This window comes from Chiloscyllium plagiosum, chromosome 3, assembly GCF_004010195.1.
Source record: "Chiloscyllium plagiosum isolate BGI_BamShark_2017 chromosome 3, ASM401019v2, whole genome shotgun sequence".
Lineage (NCBI taxonomy): Eukaryota > Metazoa > Chordata > Chondrichthyes > Orectolobiformes > Hemiscylliidae > Chiloscyllium > Chiloscyllium plagiosum.
Genome location: NC_057712.1, coordinates 127,496,145 through 127,514,034, shown reverse-complemented (window position 1 = coordinate 127,514,034; position 17,890 = coordinate 127,496,145). Strand labels below are relative to the sequence as shown.

Below are 17,890 nucleotides of genomic sequence, written 5' to 3'. Positions count from 1 at the left end.
GGTGACAAGTGGATGGATAGGGTAAATAGGCAAAGTCTTTTCCCTGGGGTTGGGGAGTCCAGAACTAGAGGGCATAGGTTTAGAGTGAGAGGGAAAGATATAAAAGGGACCTAAGGGGCAACTTTTTCACGCAGAGGGTGGTACGTGCATGGAATGCCAGAGGAAGTGGTGGAGGCTGGTACAATTGCAACATTTAAGAGACATTTGGATGGGTATATGAATAGGAAGGGTTTGGAGGGATATGGGCTGGGTGCTGTCAGGTGGGACTAGATTGGGTTGGGTTGGGATATCTGTTCGGCATGGACTGGTTGGACTGAAGGGTCTGTTTCCATGCTGTACATCTCTATGATGAACCTGCATAAAACTGCGTGCAGTTCTGGGTGGGAAGAAGACATAGGAGTGGAAGTAAGGCCATTCGGCCCATCGAGTCCACTCCGCCATTCAATCATAGCTGATGGGCATTTCAACACCGCTTACCCACACTCTCCCTGTATCCCTTAATTCCTTGCGAGATTAAGAGGTGATAGATTGAGAGAGAGTTGTTGACATCAGCCAGTAAAAAAATACCCCCTACCCAGCTACCTGTTTACAAAGGGTTCGACCATGATGTCCAGATGACAGCACTTTGAACAGTGCAGCACTCCGTGTGTACTGTAGCCTAGTGGAGCCAAGTAATACCAGAGGTTACAAGGATAAGGGACTTCGACGTGGGGAAATAGAGACCAAGAAAACAGTTGCAGGAGTAGGCTACCCAGCGGGAGAGAATTCCACAGGTTCACAACTCCAGGTGGAGAAATTCTTCCTCATCCCAGCCCTTGAATGGCCTACCCCTTTATCCTTAGACTGCCTGGAGCTCCCCAACATCGAGGACATTCTTCCTGCATCTAGCTTGACCAGTCCCATCAGGGTTCTAAAGAGATTCCTCTTCTCCACCCACCATCTAAATTCCAGCCAGTACAAACCCAGTCAGCCCAGAACCAAAACAGAAATTGCTGGAAAAGCTCAGCAGGGTCTGTCTGGCAGGCAGCGCACGTGAAGAGAAATCAGAGTTAACGTTTCGGGTCCGGTGACTATCGCTCAGAATTATCGACCCAGTCCCTCTTCACACGCCAATCCTGCCATCCCGGGGATCAGTCTGGTGCACCTTCGCTGGACTCCCTCGGGCTAGGAGCTAACGAGGTCGACAAAATAAGCAACGGTAACATGAGGGAGAATTTTCTTCTTTAAAAAATGCCAAGTGGTCAGGATTTGGAGTGCACTACCCCAGAATGATTACAAAGCCCATATTAAATTCTCATCTTTATTGGTAGTCTCTAGCTACAATAATCACATTGTTACATTCAACAAAGTCCCCCCATGGGAGACTGATTAGCAAGGTTAGACCACACGGAATACAGGGTGAACTAGTCATTTGGATACAGAACAGGCTCAAAGGTAGAAGACAGAGGGTGGTGGTAGAGGGTCATTTTTCAGACTGGAGGCCTGTGGCCAGTGGAATGCCACAAGGATTGGTGCTGGGCCCTCTACTTTTTGTTATTTACATAAATGATTTGGATGTGAGCATAAGAGGTACAGTTAGTAATTTTGCAGATGACACCAAAATTGGAGGTGTAGTGGACAGTGAAGAGGGTTACCTCAGATTATAACAGGATCTGGACCAGATGGGCCAATGGGCTGAGAAGTGGCAGATGGAGTTTAATTCAGATAAATGCGAGGTGGTGCATTTTGGGAAAGCAAATCTTAGCAGGACTTATACACGTAATGGTAAGGTCCTAGGGAGTGTTGCTGAACAAAGAGACCTTGGAGTGCCTGTTCATAGCTCCTTGAAAGTGGAGTCGCAGGTGGATAGGATAATGAAGAAGGCGTTTGGTATGCTTTCCTTTATTGGTCAGAATATTGAGTACAGGAGTTGGGAAGTCATGTTGTGGCTTTATAAGATATTGGTTAGGCCACTTTTGGAATATTGTGTGCAATTCAGGTCTCCTTCCTATCGGAAGGATGTTGTGAAACTTGAAAGGGTTCAGAAAAGATTTACAAGGATGTTGCCAGAGTTGGAGGATCTGAGCTACAGGGAGAGGCTGAACAGGTTGGGGCTGTTTTCCCTGGAGCGTTGGAGGCTGAGTGGTGACCGTATAAAGATTTATAAAATCATGAGGGGTATGGATAGGATAAATAGACAAAGTCTTTTCCCCGGGGTCGGGGAATCCAGAACTAGAGGGCATAGGTTTAGGGTGAGAGGGGAAAAGATATAAAAGAGACCTAAGGGGCAACTTTTTCACGCAGAGGGTGGTACGTGTATGGAAATGAGTTGCCAGAGGATGTGGTGGAGGCTGGTACAACTGCAACATTTAAGGAGACATTTGGATGGGTATATGAATAGGAAGGGTTTGGAGGGATATGGGCCGGGTGCTGGCAGGTGGGACTAGATTGGGTTGGGATATCTGGTTAGCATGGACGGGTTGGACTGAAGGGTCTGTTTCCGTGCTGTACATCTCTATGACATAGGCCTAGGTCATGAGTCTCCATGTTCTAACTCAGCCTGTATTCAAGTTTCAGACTCTCAGATTCACTGATAGATAAAGGATTTGCTGCTGCTGTTTCCGGGGTCCAATATCTGATGCCAAGACAGTGTAGGAGTCACAGGTACTCTTTCAAACATAATAATTCCACACCCAACGCTATTATGTTTCAAATACTTTAATAGGAAAATGTTATCGGAAACAGCACAAGAGGGCACACAAATATTTAAAAATAGTTACTAAATACAACAAAAAAAAAGTCTCATAAAAAGTAAAGCAAACAATGGGATCTACATTATGAAAAATATTACATTTTATATTTCAGATCCAATAAGAAAGTTTGTACTATATAAAAAAAACTCCAAAAAGCCAGCATTGTTCAGAAATCAAAAACGGTTTTAAAATATTTTCAAAGCTGCGTCGTTGGAAAACAAAAAAAAAGAATTACATAAATCTGCCTGCTCTTTAATTTCTCTCCCTTTTCTCATCGAAGGTTTACACAGTAGGCAGCAAGATCTCTCAGCACGGTCATTTCAAGGTCGTTCCACCACCTGATGACCCAATACCCCTCCAAGTTAAAATCAGTTAAATCTCAGGGTCCCCAACTGAGTAAAACACCCCACACTCTCCGCCAAACTCACCCCCCCCCCCCCCCCCAACTCACCAGTGTAACCCACAGACCCTCCCACTCCATTTCCCACACTGTAACCCCAGTCCCTCCCTCTCTGCCATATCCCAGTGTCCTCTCTGTTCGCCCACATTTCTAACACTCACTCTCGCCTTAGCCCCACTCCCGTTATAGCTGTCTACCATCTAGTCCTACTCAGTCTCCTGCCTCCACCTTACCCCCTGGAGGAAATAAAATGATAAAACAACCACTGACTACTACCAGAGGAAGAATAGACTGATTTTCATTTATTCTTTTGTTTATTTGGGGGTCGGGGGTGGGGGGGGGGTTGGGAAGAGAGAAGGTTGGGGTTGGGGGGGGGGGGGAAACGCGGTCAAGACCGAGGTTAGGAAGTTGAAAGTTGATTTTGAGAAAAGATGGATTTTGCTCCCCCACCCCTGCTCCGCCCACACCCAGCCCCCTCCCCAGGGTGACAGGAGGTTTAAGCACGCTCCCCACGAATGCGGCGAGCTAGCTGGATGTCTTTTGGCATGATGGTCACACGCTTGGCATGGATAGCACAAAGGTTGGTGTCTTCAAACAGTCCCACCAGGTAGGCTTCACTTGCTTCCTGTTGAGGCAGGAGAAACAGAAAGTGAACTGGCATTGATGCGCAACACAATGGTCCCTCAATCAATCCAACATCCCACTCTCAGTCAGAAAGTGATTACTCGTGGCTTACGTCCTAGTCCCTCCCTAATCTCCCTCTATCTCTCTGAGACACTAACAGACTACACTGAATCCCCATCTGCATCACGACCTAACTACCGGATATACTCGAGTAATAGTCAATCTCATGTCAACGTCAACCCTCTATTTTTGGCCAAATAACTTGGAATTTCTCATATATCTTGTGTAACAGTCATTCCTGATTCTTCACAGATAAGAGACCAATGTTTACGAGTCAGTGTCCCGCTCCAGTTATCCAGTCTGTCGGTTGTTCCGCTCCGTTCCCGGTCTTCCCGATTCCTGATGGAGGGTTCTTGTCCGAAACGTCGATTCTCCTGCTCCTCGGAAGCCGCCTGACCGGCTGTGCTTTTTCAGCGCCACGCTCTCGACTCTGATCTCCAGCATCTGCAGTCCCCACTTTCTCCCGGTCTTCCAGTCTGCTGGCTGTTGTGTTCCACTCCGCGTTTTCAGAGTTACCATAATTCATTTTTGTCCCTTTATTCGTCTAGAGATCAATTGGGGTTCTGCTAATGAGGCAGTATGAACTTTGACGGGCGGGAGTCTCAGCCCCTCAAAAGTAGTATCCTTGTAATAGTCAACCCCATAAATTTCACCTTAAAAAGTAGTCAAAAATATTCAACCATTACTCGAGTGTATACAGCACTCTGCAGGCTTCTATATCCAGACTGCCCCCTGACAGCCAACAGCTGTTGGCTGTTTCACCCGGCTATTGGAGCTGTTCCCTTAACCAAAGGAGTCTTTTCCCTGCCCTCTCTTCCTGAAATCGGACGGCACCATATCATGCCTTCTCCCCACTGCTGACCCCCCCCAGGTGTGGCTGCAAGGGTAGGGTCTTCATGCTGCGGAGTTTCCAAGTATGTTCAATTCTGGACACTGCACATTAGGAAGGAGATCAAGACGTTGGAAAGGGTGTGGAGGGGATCGACTGGAACGGTACCTGGGGATGAGGGACCACAGTCCCGAGGACAGTGGGAGAAGCTGAAGCCGGTATTGCACTTTGGTAAAATAAACAAGGGCAGGACTCCTATGATTAATGGTCGGGCCCGGGGTAGTGTTGCAGGACAGAGGGACCTAGGAGTTCAGGTACATAATTCTTTGAAAATTGCTTCACAGGTAGACGGGGTGGTTAAGAAGGCGTTTAGCATGCTTGCTCAGACCTTTGAGTACAGGAGTCGGGACGTCATGCTGACGTTGTAGAGGAGGTCAGCCTCTTCGGGAGTACTGTGTCCAGTTCTGGTCACCCAGTTATAGAAAGGATATTATTAAACTGGAGAGGGTTCAAGAAAATACTTACCAGGATGTTGCTGGGATTGGAAGGTTTGAGTTATAAAAATAGACTGGGACTTTTTCCACTGGAGCATAGGAGGTTAAGAGGTGTCCTTATGCCCATAAGAAACCGTGAATAGCAAAAGTATTTTCCCTGGGGTTGGGGAGCTCTAATCTAGGGGACACATTTTTAAGGTCAGAAGGGAAAGATTTAAAAAGGATGTGGGGGCAATTTTTTTTTTCTACAGAGAGTGTGGAATGAACGTTCAGAGGAAGTGGTGGATGCAGATACAGTTACAAGATTTAAAAGACATTTGGATATGTTCATAAATAGAAAGGGATATGGGCCAAGTGCAGGCAGGTGCAACTAGCTTAGTTTGGGAAAAATGGTTAATGTGGACTAGTTAGATCGAACGGTCTGTTTCCATGTTGTGTGACTCTATGATATTTGATAGAGACGTTCGCAATAATGAAGAGTAAATAATGAGGAACTGTTTCCAGCAGTATTTGGGTCAAAACCAGAGAATAAAGATTTAACACATCTGACAAAAGGTCCAGTACCAGAGTCTGGCTGCAGCGATTTTGCCCATCCTCTCCGTGCTAGCCCTGCACACCAACAAGGCACCTGTGGCCATCATCTTGCCTTCCTCCTGTAACCCTGCCCAGGAAACTATTCAACTTCCCCTTGAAGGTCTTGAATTAATCTGCCTCCACCACATTCTCAGGCAACACATTCCAGACCCTAACCACTCGCTGCATGAAAAAGCAGTTATCCTCAAGTCTCCATAATTTCTGTTACCAATTACTCCAAGTCTGTGTTCTCAGCTTCTCAACCCTTGTATGAGTGGGGGATGTTTCTATCTATCTACTCTCGTCATTTTTAACACCGCCATCAACACTATCTCAACCTTCAAGGAAAACAGTCAACTTACTGCCTTACATTATTGACAGTGTTCCCTCCCGGAAGCATTCTTGTCAACCTCTTCTGCATCCTAATTCTTTCATGCTCTTTCCTAAGTAGTCGCTCCCATAACTGGCTGCACATATCTAGACCAGTTTTCTATAAACGTGTAATGTAACATCCCTGTATCTTAATTTCAATCTCCCCCTCTTATTAAAGCTTCAGATGTTGTATGTTTCTTTAATCCTCATCTCAAACAGTCCTGGGTGTCCTCAATGACTCTGCACATAAACACCCTGCTCCCAGGCAACCTCTAAATTTGTCCTTCTTATTTTCCATCTTTTCTCTGCATTCATCCGACCAAAATTAACAATCCCGCAATTCTCCGCATTAAATTTCATTTGCCATAAGCCTGTCCATTCTTTGCCCTTTTACGGCTGTCTGTTCCACCCCTTGCAGTTTACAGTGTATCCAGGTTTCACCTCAGAGGTCACTCAAGGAGACATTATAGGACAGCAAGTTTATAACCTGCCTAAAAGGAAGGTGGGATTGTACTCAGTGGTAACATTTCAAACAAAAAAAAAGATTCAGAATTTCTTGCAGGGGTAAGCACTAAAGGGCTATGGAGACAGAGCAAGGTGGTGGATTGGTGACATAGCATTATTAAAAGGTACAATGGACAGAATGGTCCCCCTCTATGTTCTGAGATGCCATGACACAAAGACCCTCCTCATCTCTTACTTCAGCTTCGAAACCTAGAAAACCTCAAACTAAGCCCCAATCTGCACCATTTGGGTAGTTTTCCAACACATTCACAGTTCATACCCTTCCCTGTATTGTGGCTTGGAGGTATATGGACAGGTATAACTGATTACAGTTGAGATGAGAATGGTGCTGGAAAAGCACAGCAGGTCAGGCAGCATCCAAGGAGCAGGAAAATCGACATTTCGGGCAAAAGCCCTTCATCAGGAATAGAGGCAGGGGGCCTCCAGGGTGGAGAGATAAATGGGTGGGGTGGGGTTGGGGAGAAGGTAGCAAAGAGTACAAGAGGTGAATGGTGGTGGGGATGGAGGTGATAGGTCAGAGGGGAGGGTGGAGCCGATGGGTGGGACAGGTAGGACAGGTCACGAGGTCAGTGCTGAGTTGGGAGGTTGGAACTGGGGTAAGGTGGCAGAAGAGGAAATGAGGAAACTGGTGAAGTCCACATTGATGCCCTGGGGTAGAGGTGTTCCGAGATGGAAGATGAGGCGTTCTTCCTCCAGGCGTCGGGTGGTGAGGGAGCAGCAATGGAGAAGGCCCAGGACCTCCATGTCCTCGGCTGAGTGGGAGGAGGAGTTGAAATGTTGGGCCACGGGGCGGTGGGGTTGACTGATAACTGATTACAGCAGAACCTCGATTATCCAAACGAGACCGGCGGGGAGTATTTTGTTCGGATAATTGATCATTCGGATAACCGATCTGATCGTAAACATGCGGTAATTTATGAGCGCCAGTTATCTGGTAATGCATGCCATAATGCCATTTAACCAATAACTGAATGCTGAAATTCCTAATGCCATTTTTACAGGACCTTGAGATCTTGTTTGAATAATCTGAAATTCAGATAATTGATGTTTGGATAATTGAGGCTGTGCAGAAACTGCTGCAACATGTCAATGCCCTCAGCATAGAACCCCTACAGTGTGGAAGTAGGCCATACTGCCCATCCAGTCCACACCACTCCTCCAAAGACCATCCCACCTATCCCTGTAACCATGCATTCCCTATGACTAATCCATCAAGCCCGCACATCCCCGAGTGCTGTGGGTAATTTAGCATGGCCAATCCACCTAACTTGCACCTCTTTGGACTGTGTGAGGAAACCCACACAGACACGGGGAGAATGTGCAAACTCTACACAGTCGCCCGAGGCTGGAATCGAACCTGGGCCCACGGTGCTGTGGGGCAGCAGTGTTAACCACTGAGTCACCCCGAAACTTTTTTCCACTCCTTGCTTGCTCTGTTATTTATATTCAAACGGATGAAAGTGGGGGGAGTGATTCTAAAATATGAAGTCAGGATTACGTATTCAGGTTTGCGTGCCGATGAAATAATTTAATACCAACAGTGCTCATATTCTTCCCTACTGAAAACCACTAACTCAATGCATTTGCTCTCTCACTCTTGCCTCCTACACCCACTGAACAGTCATTGCCTCTATCAGAGCCACTGGGTGTGGAGTCAAGGCTCATACAGCAGCAATAGCCAGTGTCGTCATACGAAATAGGAGGCCATTTGGCCCATTGAGATCGGGAGGAATTACTTCCCTCAAAGGGTTGTGGGTTTCTCAAGCCTGGAGTGCGGAGGATGCTGGGACATTAAAGTAAATTGGAGGAGGAGAGGGACAGATTTTTTAAAATCAGTGAAGGTTTGAGGGGAGTGGGCAGAAAACTGGAGTTGGGGCTGAGATGAGATCAGCCATGATCGCACTGAATGGCCTCGCAGGATTGAGGGGCTGAATGGCCTACTTCCTGCTCCGAGACTCTTACGTGTTATCCACTGAGCCACAGCTATCACTCTCACTACACTCTGGAGGCCTGGCTGAAATACAAGTGCTTTCTGGTCAAATATTCAATATCGACGTCAAGGCTGACCTGGGAGTCACCCAGCCAAGCAGTTCCCTGCGAAAGAGGTGGGGAGGGGTAAGGTTCAAAGTAAAATCACCTGCAGGGCGCCAATGGCCGCACTTTGGAAGCGCAGATCCGTCTTGAAGTCCTGAGCAATTTCGCGGACAAGGCGCTGGAACGGCAGCTTGCGGATCAGAAGTTCGGTGGATTTCTGGTAGCGTCTGATTTCTCGCAGCGCCACAGTGCCCGGGCTGGGAAGAGAAGGTTATGGAGGTTAAAATGATCAAACTCCAGCTACGCAAGTCACAAGCGTTTCAGGATAGCGTGCGCGCGTTTTGAACAACTTGGACTCAACAAAAACACAACCTTCAATTTTCCTTTGGGGGAGGGGGGAAATCGAGAAAGGTTGAATTAAGGATGGATTGGGTAGGCCTTCGAGTCTGAAAGGTCTACAGCACAGAAAAAGGCCCAAAATGGACAAATGCCCAAGTTCCACTGTTTGAGCTTCATTCTCTCAAGAGCTGCCTTTAAGGCAGGGAGCTGTGACGTGGAAATATAATGTTGGGATGGTGGGAGTAGGATCAGCTCAACTGTTCAAGAGGGAATCACATAAATGCAGGAAACACATGGAGGGCAATTGAGGAATAATGGGGTGGGGGGGGAAAAAAGTGTTATTAATTGGATATCTCTTTCACTGTGTTGGCACGTATCTCAGAAAAGGGGATGGAGAAAGCCAATGGATAAAATACAATTACCGTATTTACCTCATCACCAACCCAATAAGCTGCACCTTGGCTTAAATGTGGAGACCCACCTTGAATCAAAATAGGATAACTCATTCCCAGGGACTGTATCAAGGTGGCAGAGTTCCCAAAGGGTCTCTCCATCCCCACTTACTACGAGGTTTGGAGTCTCTCAGGAAGGCTAGAGACAGACATCAGTGACCCAATGTCAGGCAAGAGGTCAACATGCAGTTCACAGAGTCCTGCTGATCAAGTGACCACTTTCTCTTATGACAGTGGGGTTTGGGATTGGCTGTGATGTTGCAATATCTGCCCCTGGGGTACAAGCGAATGCCTCACCAATACTGCACCCCGACTATACACCGGGGCAAAGGAGGGGCGGGGCGGGGGTGGATGCTGAAGAACCAACTGAGATAGAGCGGAGATGGGCACAAGCCCAGGTCTACACCCGAGTCAAGAGGTCAGCCACTGACCGGTAACGGTGAGGCTTCTTCACCCCACCAGTGGATGGGGCACTTTTACGGGCAGCTTTAGTTGCCAGCTGCTTCCTTGGCGCCTTGCCACCAGTGGATTTACGGGCTGTTTGCTTGGTACGAGCCATTTTCCTTCCTCCTGAGTCGTCCTAAGGTCTGAAATATAGAAACAGGGTGCCAGATCATTTCAGAACATCCCTGCAATCAACTGCATCACTCAAGGGCAACACCCACCAGGAGTGCTTTATATGAAGTGAGGGCTTAATGTTAGAGAAATCACTGTCCTTCTAGATCAAGGTAGCTTTCCAAATAATTTTTGACATGTTGGTGTGGGATACCAATTCCCCCATCAACACACACACAGACACACACAATGGTGAACAGTAGCCCTGGTCTGTGACATCTCTCCTCTAACCCAGGTCACTCACTTCCACAGAAATGAGGACACAGCCCCATAACACAGCAGCTCCCCGGATAAATTCACTCAGTAAAAAAAAGGGGGGAGAAATACCAAATGACATCTCGCTTCCTGTCACTCAATAGGACCGCCCACTCCAAAAGGAAAACGACCACAGCAAATGTTGGACCTTCTTTCACAGAAAGTTTCCAACAGACGGCATGACTTCACTGAGAAAACTAAAAGCTGTTCAGTTCCATCTCGGAATTCAGATGACAATACAGAACCGTGGCCTCCCAAATTTATGACTGATCATCAGAATCCCTTTGGACGTTACTGGTGGAATTTTAAAAACAAAAAACACCATTCATTATGATCACCAGAGATTATTTTCCAGTTCCTGATCCATTGACAATTAAAATTCCACAAACTTCCACAGTGAGGTCTGAACCCTTATCAGCAGGACATTTGTCCAGGCCTTTGTATGACTAGCCCAGTGACATTACCACTGCACCACTATGCCTTGCCAACCTCAGTTTCTGTTCCTGAATGTATCATCTCTCAGTCTGTGCATTTGGTACCTTTATCTATCCAGCCTCCTGGGCTGAAGTCACCTCTACATTCCAAGGCTGCGGTAGCAGAAAGAAGGGAGAATCAGAACCAAAACGTTGATGGAGAGGTGGTGGAAGGCAAGGACTCCCTTTCACATGGTTCAATGTGTAAACCCAACAAATTAGACCAAGGAAGGCCCTAGACATTTTTATATCTAGAATTGGGTAGACTTGGAACCCTCTTGACCATCGTTGCCCAGCGCCACCTGCTGGCAGCAGGGAATTCAGGCAGGGACCCACTAAAAACAGAAACTGATGCAAGTGTGATGCCCCCCCGAGTCAAATAGCCTGCCACCAGCAGCTGTGCTAGCATGTGATTAAAAGAAGTGGTAGATACAGTCATCAGTGCTGCCATCAGACTTTCCTGTCCAGTGCTCTGCTCCTTTCCCGTTTCTCCCAATGTTGAAGCCACGCCCCCCTCCAACCCCAGGTCAACTCATAGAAGTTGATTAGCATCTTAGGTGAAAATGGACACCTCAAATCCCCCAACCCTCACATCCATAAGACAGTTAGAAAAGGAAACTTGTAGACCAGTGTAAAAGGTTAGTCAGTGGAGAAACAAACCTACCTGTAACAAAAACAACTTGCATTTATACAGCACCTTCTATATGGAGAAACATTCTGAGATGATTCACAGAGCACGGTCTCACACACACAAAAAAACTCTTTTTGACACCCAGTCACAAATGGGGATGCAGGAACAAATTACTGCAGACGCTGGAATCTGTACTGAAAACAAAAAAAAATTGCTGGGAATCATAGCGGGTCCGTGGATGCTGCCCGACCCGCTGTGATCTCCAGCATTTCCTTCACAAAAATGGAGACGTCCAGTTTCGGTGGCTAAGAGCTAAGATCAGTGTTAAAAATATCATCATACCATAAGGATGAAGTTCGGGTTCCAATTTTCCAAAACTTGGGTTGAAAACATTGTCAATCTTTAAAAATCTCTGCTGTTAAAGCATTGGTTAAAAATAAAAAAAAGATGTGGGGGGGGGGGCACGATTGGGACAGTGTTTGTAAACAGGAGCCACTTGCAGAGGGACGTTGATGATCATAATTGCTGTCCAGATTTCAGCAGTCAAATCGACCCCATTATACCTGACTTGTCAAACAATGAATGGGGAAGAATTAATTTAAAATTAAAAAAAAGAGAACCTACTCGAAACAAAGAGGCAGACAAACTTTTCACTCAAACTTTGTACACTAAGAAAGCTCCTGAGGAAGTAAGATCAGTAAACACCCTGCTCCAGCTAACCTAAACATTTCAGTCTTCAGCCAGCAAGCAGACACTCACATACTCATTAACACTAGCACTCCAGGGATTTCCCGTCTTCTTTATTTCTTCAAATAAAAAAACCTTTGCACCCATTTCCAAAAAAATCAAAAACAAACTGCACGCTTCTTCTTCTCCGCGGCCCCCTCTCCTGTCTGAGCGAGGAAGGTGGAAATTGCAAAGCAAATCTGTATTCTTTCTGAAAAATGGGCGATGCAAGAAGAAACATCCACCGGAACAAAGATGGTGAAACGTTGCAACAAGGGAAGGGGAGGAACGAAAGGAACAATTGAAGAAAACAAAAATTAAACATGCCTCGGTCGCTTTGGAGGAGGGGGGAATAAAAGTTTTGCGAGAAATATATAATAGTAGCAAACACTGTTTTGGAAATGGGAGGGGGGGAAACAAACCCCTTAATGGTTCTAATCAGTCGATCGGCCGTGAGCATTGAAGGCTAAATTATTTGAAAAAGGACGGAATGAAACCGGCAAAGGAGACGGACAGAGAGAGAGAGAGAGCGCGGACAGAAACGAGCGGGCGAGCGAGCGCGCGGGGCGGGGGGCCGCGCGGATGGAACGTTGACCCAGGAGCTCGTGAATTCGCTACAATGTTGCAGCCACAAAATGGATACCTTAAAGTTTGCTACAAAGAGCTGGATACAAAGTCGATGCGAAATGGGGAGACACTTCCCACTTCGTGCATCGCGCTGCCCCTTACCTGTTCTCAATTTTTTTTTGTTTCCTTCCCTGCCTCGCTTGGTTTTTTTTTTAAATTTTGTTGGCTTTTCAAGGAAAACCAAACTTCTTTCCCTTGCCCCCCGCGCGAGCCTCCTCTGCAGAATTGCTTTTTGATTTTTATATATATATATATATATCTTCCCACCAACCCCAACCTCACTGCAAAGCACAATATGGCTGACCGAGGCCTTCCCATAAGCTCCCGCGCCTGGGCCCCGTCTGTCAGAAATACACACACCCACTCCAATGGAAGAGATTCACAGCTTCTAATTGAGTGGAAAAAGGGGATGAGAATGATGGAGAATGGAGAGGGAAAATGAGCTACTTTGTCGTGCGTCCTCAGTCCAAACAGGCATTGCCAACTGATCAAGGCTTGCCAACCCCATCTGTGGCAAATTAGGACAAGAACACATCCACAAATTAAATATTTACCTTGTTTAACAGTCACATCTTCAAGTAAACTGGTTTCACATCTAGCGCTAGCCTTTCCCTTGCCTCCTTTTCCCCATCCAGGCCTGTGTTTTAATGGTTCTTGAGGTGACACGCACCACCTTGGCCTGGCCTAGTGTTAAGGTTAAATGTGAACACTGCGGATGCTGGAGGTCAGAGTCGAGAGTGTGGTGCTGGAAAAGCACAGCAGGTCAGGCAGCATCCGAGGAGCAGGAGAATCAACGTTTCGGGCAAAAGCCAAGACGATTCCAGGGATTAACTATTCTTCCTTGGGGCTGTGATGCCAACAACAAAAAGTTTTTTTTTTCTGTTGAACACTTCTGATCTGTTAGATTGTAATGATGTCCGGAGGAATAAGGGCTGTAAGACAGTTAACAAACGTCCGACTGCATATGAGCCTATGTGTTCTCTGCTTCGCTTTGGGAAAGGTGGTGCACTGAAAACATTGATGTTCTGATAATAAGTGTCACATTTGGAGACAGGAGGTCATGTGGTGACATCTCCAGGAATAGTTAGAGGAGGCGATGACCTGGTGATGTCAATTGCTGGAATATTGATCCAGATAATTGTTATGGGTTTGAATCCCACCACAGAAGATGGTAAATTGTCAGTTCGATAGGGGAAAAAACAAACTCTGGAAATAAGAATCTAATGATGACCTTGAAACCATTGTTCACTTTAGGGAAGGAAACTGCCATCCAGATCCACAGCAACAGTTGGAACCTGGAATGTGCTGCCTGAAAGTGTGATGGAAGCATCTTCAATTGAGGCATTCAAGTAGAATTGTTGTTACTATCTGATCAGGGAGGATGTGGATGAATGACACTAGGTGATTTGCTCCTTTGGAGAGCTAGGAGAAAGTGAGGACTGCAGATGCTGGAGTACCAGAATTGAAAAACGTGGTGCTGGAAAAACACAGCAGGCCTGGCAGCATCCGAGGAGCAGGAGAATCGACGTTTCGGGCATAAGCCCTTCTTCAGGAATCCTTTGGAGAGCTGACAAAGACACAAGGGGCTGAATAGCCACCTTCAAGTGCTGTGACAATTCTTTGAGACACTGCATCAGCACCAAAGATTGGAGTGGATTGGAGGGTGAAAGAATAATATTTCAGAAGAATGGGAACGGGCTATTCAATCCCTCAGTTAGTTTGCAGCTGATCACTACCTCAACACCATATACCCAACTATTGACCCATATTTATTAATGCTATACCCAACTCAAACCTGTATGGTTCATTCTTGAATGGACCAATTGATCACCAACACCACCACACTCTTATGCAGGGTAGAACTCCAGATGAGAAAATGAGGTCTGCAGATGCTGGAGATCAGAGATGGAAATGTGTTGCTGGAGAAGCGCAGCAGGTCAGGCAGCATCTAGGGAACAGGAGAATAGACGTTTCGGGCATTAGCCCTTCTTCAGGAATGAGGAAAGTTTGTCCAGCAGGCTAAGATAAAAGATAGGGAGGAGGGACTTGGGGGAGTCTTTGCCTGCTGGACAACTTATCCTCATTCCTGAAGAAGGGCTAATGCCCGAAACGTCGATTCTCCTGTTCCCTAGATGCTGCCTGACCTGCTGCGCTTCTCCAGCAACACATTTCCGTCTCTAGAACTCCAGATATCAAGGGATAAAGGGTGATCGAGTATGGGAATTAGGAAGGTAAATGTGCTCAGGACTATTTTCCTCTCAGAAGGTAAACACTGACACAGGATGATTATGCTAAATAACTTGTTTGTGTAGTAGCTTTTAATGCATTTTTGTGCTTTCTTTCTCTTATTAAAGTCACAAATGGCATCCAATGTGACAGTGACATAAGTAAGCTAGCCCTCTTTATCCTTCTTGACTTGTCTGCAATGTGGTTAACCACATCATTCCTTACCAATGCCCCTCCACTGTTGTCCAGACAGGTGACACTCTCCTCGCCTGGTTCCATTCTTATTTATCTAAGGTAGAAAGTTTGTCGAAAAGTTTAATCTGGAAAAGGTTCTCGCGTTTCTGCACTGTTACCTCAGGTGTCTACAAAATAATCGATACTTGGCCCACATCCATTTCACATTTATAAATCACGCTTGACATCATACCAAAACATAGCATTAGTTTGTCAGACATACTGGTAACAAATAGGGTAAATAAAAGGGAACAAGTAAATGTAATATATTTGGGTTTCCAAAAAACGTTCAATTACGTATCAAGCCTAAGGCTACTTAATAAGATCGCACAGTGTTGGAGGTAACATATTAGCATCTATAGAGGTTGGCTAACTGATAAAAGTTGGGATAAGGATGACATTTTCAGGATGGCAAACTGTAACTAATAAATGAATGATTTATTTATTGTTACAGATGGAGTGCCACAGGGATCAGTGCTGCAGTAGCAATTATTTATTATATACAGTATATTGATGACTCAAATGAGGAAAGTGAAAGTACTATAGCCAAGTTTGTGAATGATACAAAGCAAATTGAAAGGCAAGTAGTGAGGATGACATGAAGAGTATACAGTGGGGTATAGACAAGTTAACTGAGTGAACAAAAACTTGGAAAATGAAATATATTGTGGGAAAATGGTAAGTTATGCACTTGGGCAAGAAGAATAGAAGGGCTGCATATTATTTAAATAGGGAAAGATTGCAGAAAGATACACAATAGAGGGATTTTGAAAACAGGGGCAAACTAACCCAAAGAGAGACGGCTGTGTTTGTTGGAGGTCAGTCATCTCAGCTCCAGGACATCTCTGCAGGAGTTCCTCAGGGTAGTGTCAGAGGCCTAGCCATCTTCGGCTGCTTCACCATTTAACATCCTTCCATCCATACGGTCAGAAACTGGGGATGTTCGCTGATGGTTGCATGCTGTTCAGCACCATGCAGTTCTCAGATACTGAAGCAGTTAACGTACGAATGCAGCAAGACCTGGAAAATATCCAGGCTTCGGCTGACAAGTCACAGGTAGCATTGGCATCTCCCGCGTGCCTGGCAATGACCCTCTCCAAAAAGGGAGATTGTAACCAGTGCCCCCTGACATTCAATGGCATTACCATGCCTGAATCCCCCACTACTAACATTTAGGCTCACCAAAATCAATGCACCAGTCCAAGGTACAACATTCAGAACAAAGCAACCCTCCTGATTGGTAACCTCTTCACGAGCACATTCGCTCCCCTCCAGCACCGACTCAGAATGTCAGCTCCAAGATGCACTGTAACAAGTCACGAAGGCCTCTTACACACTGCAAACTCAACACCCTAGAAGGGCAAAGTTAGCAGATACATCCAAACACCATCACATGACAGTTCCGTTCCAAACCTGTCATCATCCTGACTTGGATTGCTGTTCCTTCAGTGTTGCTGGGTCAAAGTTCTGGAGCCCCCTTCTTAACAGCACTCTGGGAGTTCCTACATCACATGGACTGTAGTGATTCAAGAAGGTAGTTTATCACTACTTTCAGGGATAGTTAATAAATGTCACTGAGGCTCAAATCCAATAAAGTACATGAAGAAAATGCCACATAATGAAATCATTTGAAAGAATTTTCGAGTTTTAATTGAACTATGAGCTTTTGGTGGCAGGTATGTTGGGATAATGTCTTAGTTAAGTGAAGAAACTAATGCAAACACTTTAACACATCTACTACTCATTTTCAGCTAGATCTCTGCCAAGTGCAATATTTCTCTCCTGGGATGGATATAGCCATTAAGTAAAAGTGAGAACGTCACAAAATTGTTTCTTATCTCCCAAGTGGATCATCATAACCAATTAATATCTGGGAACCCACAAAACAGTTTACAACTTTAAATGTGGTAGAAGATGTAATGAAAAGAATTAATAGACTTACCTATGATTACTCACACTTACACTGTTCCTTCATAGATTCCTAGAATATTACAGCACGGATGAAGACCAGACAGCATGTTGTGTTGGATTTTTGAAAGTGTTGCCCGAATAATTCTACACCCTACCCTTTCTCCACAGATATGCACCTTTTGCCATTTCAAGTATTTATCCAATTCTCATTTGAAAGTTATTAAGGAATTGGCTTCCACCACCCTCTCAAGTAAAGCAAGACGGCTTACTCTTCACCTTCCATTCCTTTCACCAATGTCCCAATCTGAAGCACATGATATGGGCTGTGGTGGAAGATGGCAGAGACAGGTCCAAATGCCTTAAAAGTAAGGGAGAGAAATAGTAAGGGGTGGGGGGAAAGTTAGAAAGAATGGGACCACAACAATAGAATGGTGGACATTAACAAGATTGGATGCACAAGATGTCCAAAACTGGCTTAGGAACAGGAGACAGAAGGTGGTGGTTGAAGAATGTGTGTGACAGGAGACCAGTGTTCAGTAATGTATCACAGGGATCAGTGCTGGGTCCCTTATTGGTCGTGATATAGAGTCATAGAGTCATAGAGATGTATAGCATGGAAACAGAACCTTCAGTCCAACCCGTCCATGCCGACCAGCTGTCCCAACCCAATCTAGTCCCACCTGCCAGCACCCGGCCCATATCCCTCCAAACCGTTCCTATTCATATACCCATCCAGATGCCTTTTCAATGTTGCATTT

At 45.7% G+C, this 17,890-nt stretch overlaps 1 protein-coding gene across 1 annotated transcript; it reads right to left on the bottom strand.

Moving 5' to 3' along the window:
* Positions 1 to 2,681: 2,681 nt before the first annotated feature.
* LOC122548522 (histone H3.3A) lies at positions 2,682 to 13,088 on the bottom strand. Its single transcript, XM_043687282.1, has 4 exons — positions 12,864 to 13,088; positions 9,866 to 10,021; positions 8,747 to 8,900; positions 2,682 to 3,757 (listed from the first exon to the last, which is right to left on the bottom strand). The coding sequence occupies exons 2-4, from the start codon at positions 9,991 to 9,993 to the stop codon at positions 3,629 to 3,631; spliced, it is 411 nt and encodes a 136-aa protein (XP_043543217.1). The 5' UTR covers positions 9,994 to 10,021; positions 12,864 to 13,088; the 3' UTR covers positions 2,682 to 3,628.
* Positions 13,089 to 17,890: the final 4,802 nt, after the last annotated feature.

Coding starts and splice junctions, on each gene's coding strand:
- LOC122548522 (XM_043687282.1), bottom strand. CDS start 9,993: ATGGCTCGTACCAAGCAAACAGCCCGTAAATCCACTGGTGGCAAGGCG. Junction 8,901..9,865: donor AAGAAGCCTCACCGTTACCG/GTCAGTGGCTGA, acceptor TTCTCTTCCCAG/CCCGGGCACTGTGGCGCTGC. Junction 3,758..8,746: donor CGGCCATTGGCGCCCTGCAG/GTGATTTTACTT, acceptor CTGCCTCAACAG/GAAGCAAGTGAAGCCTACCT.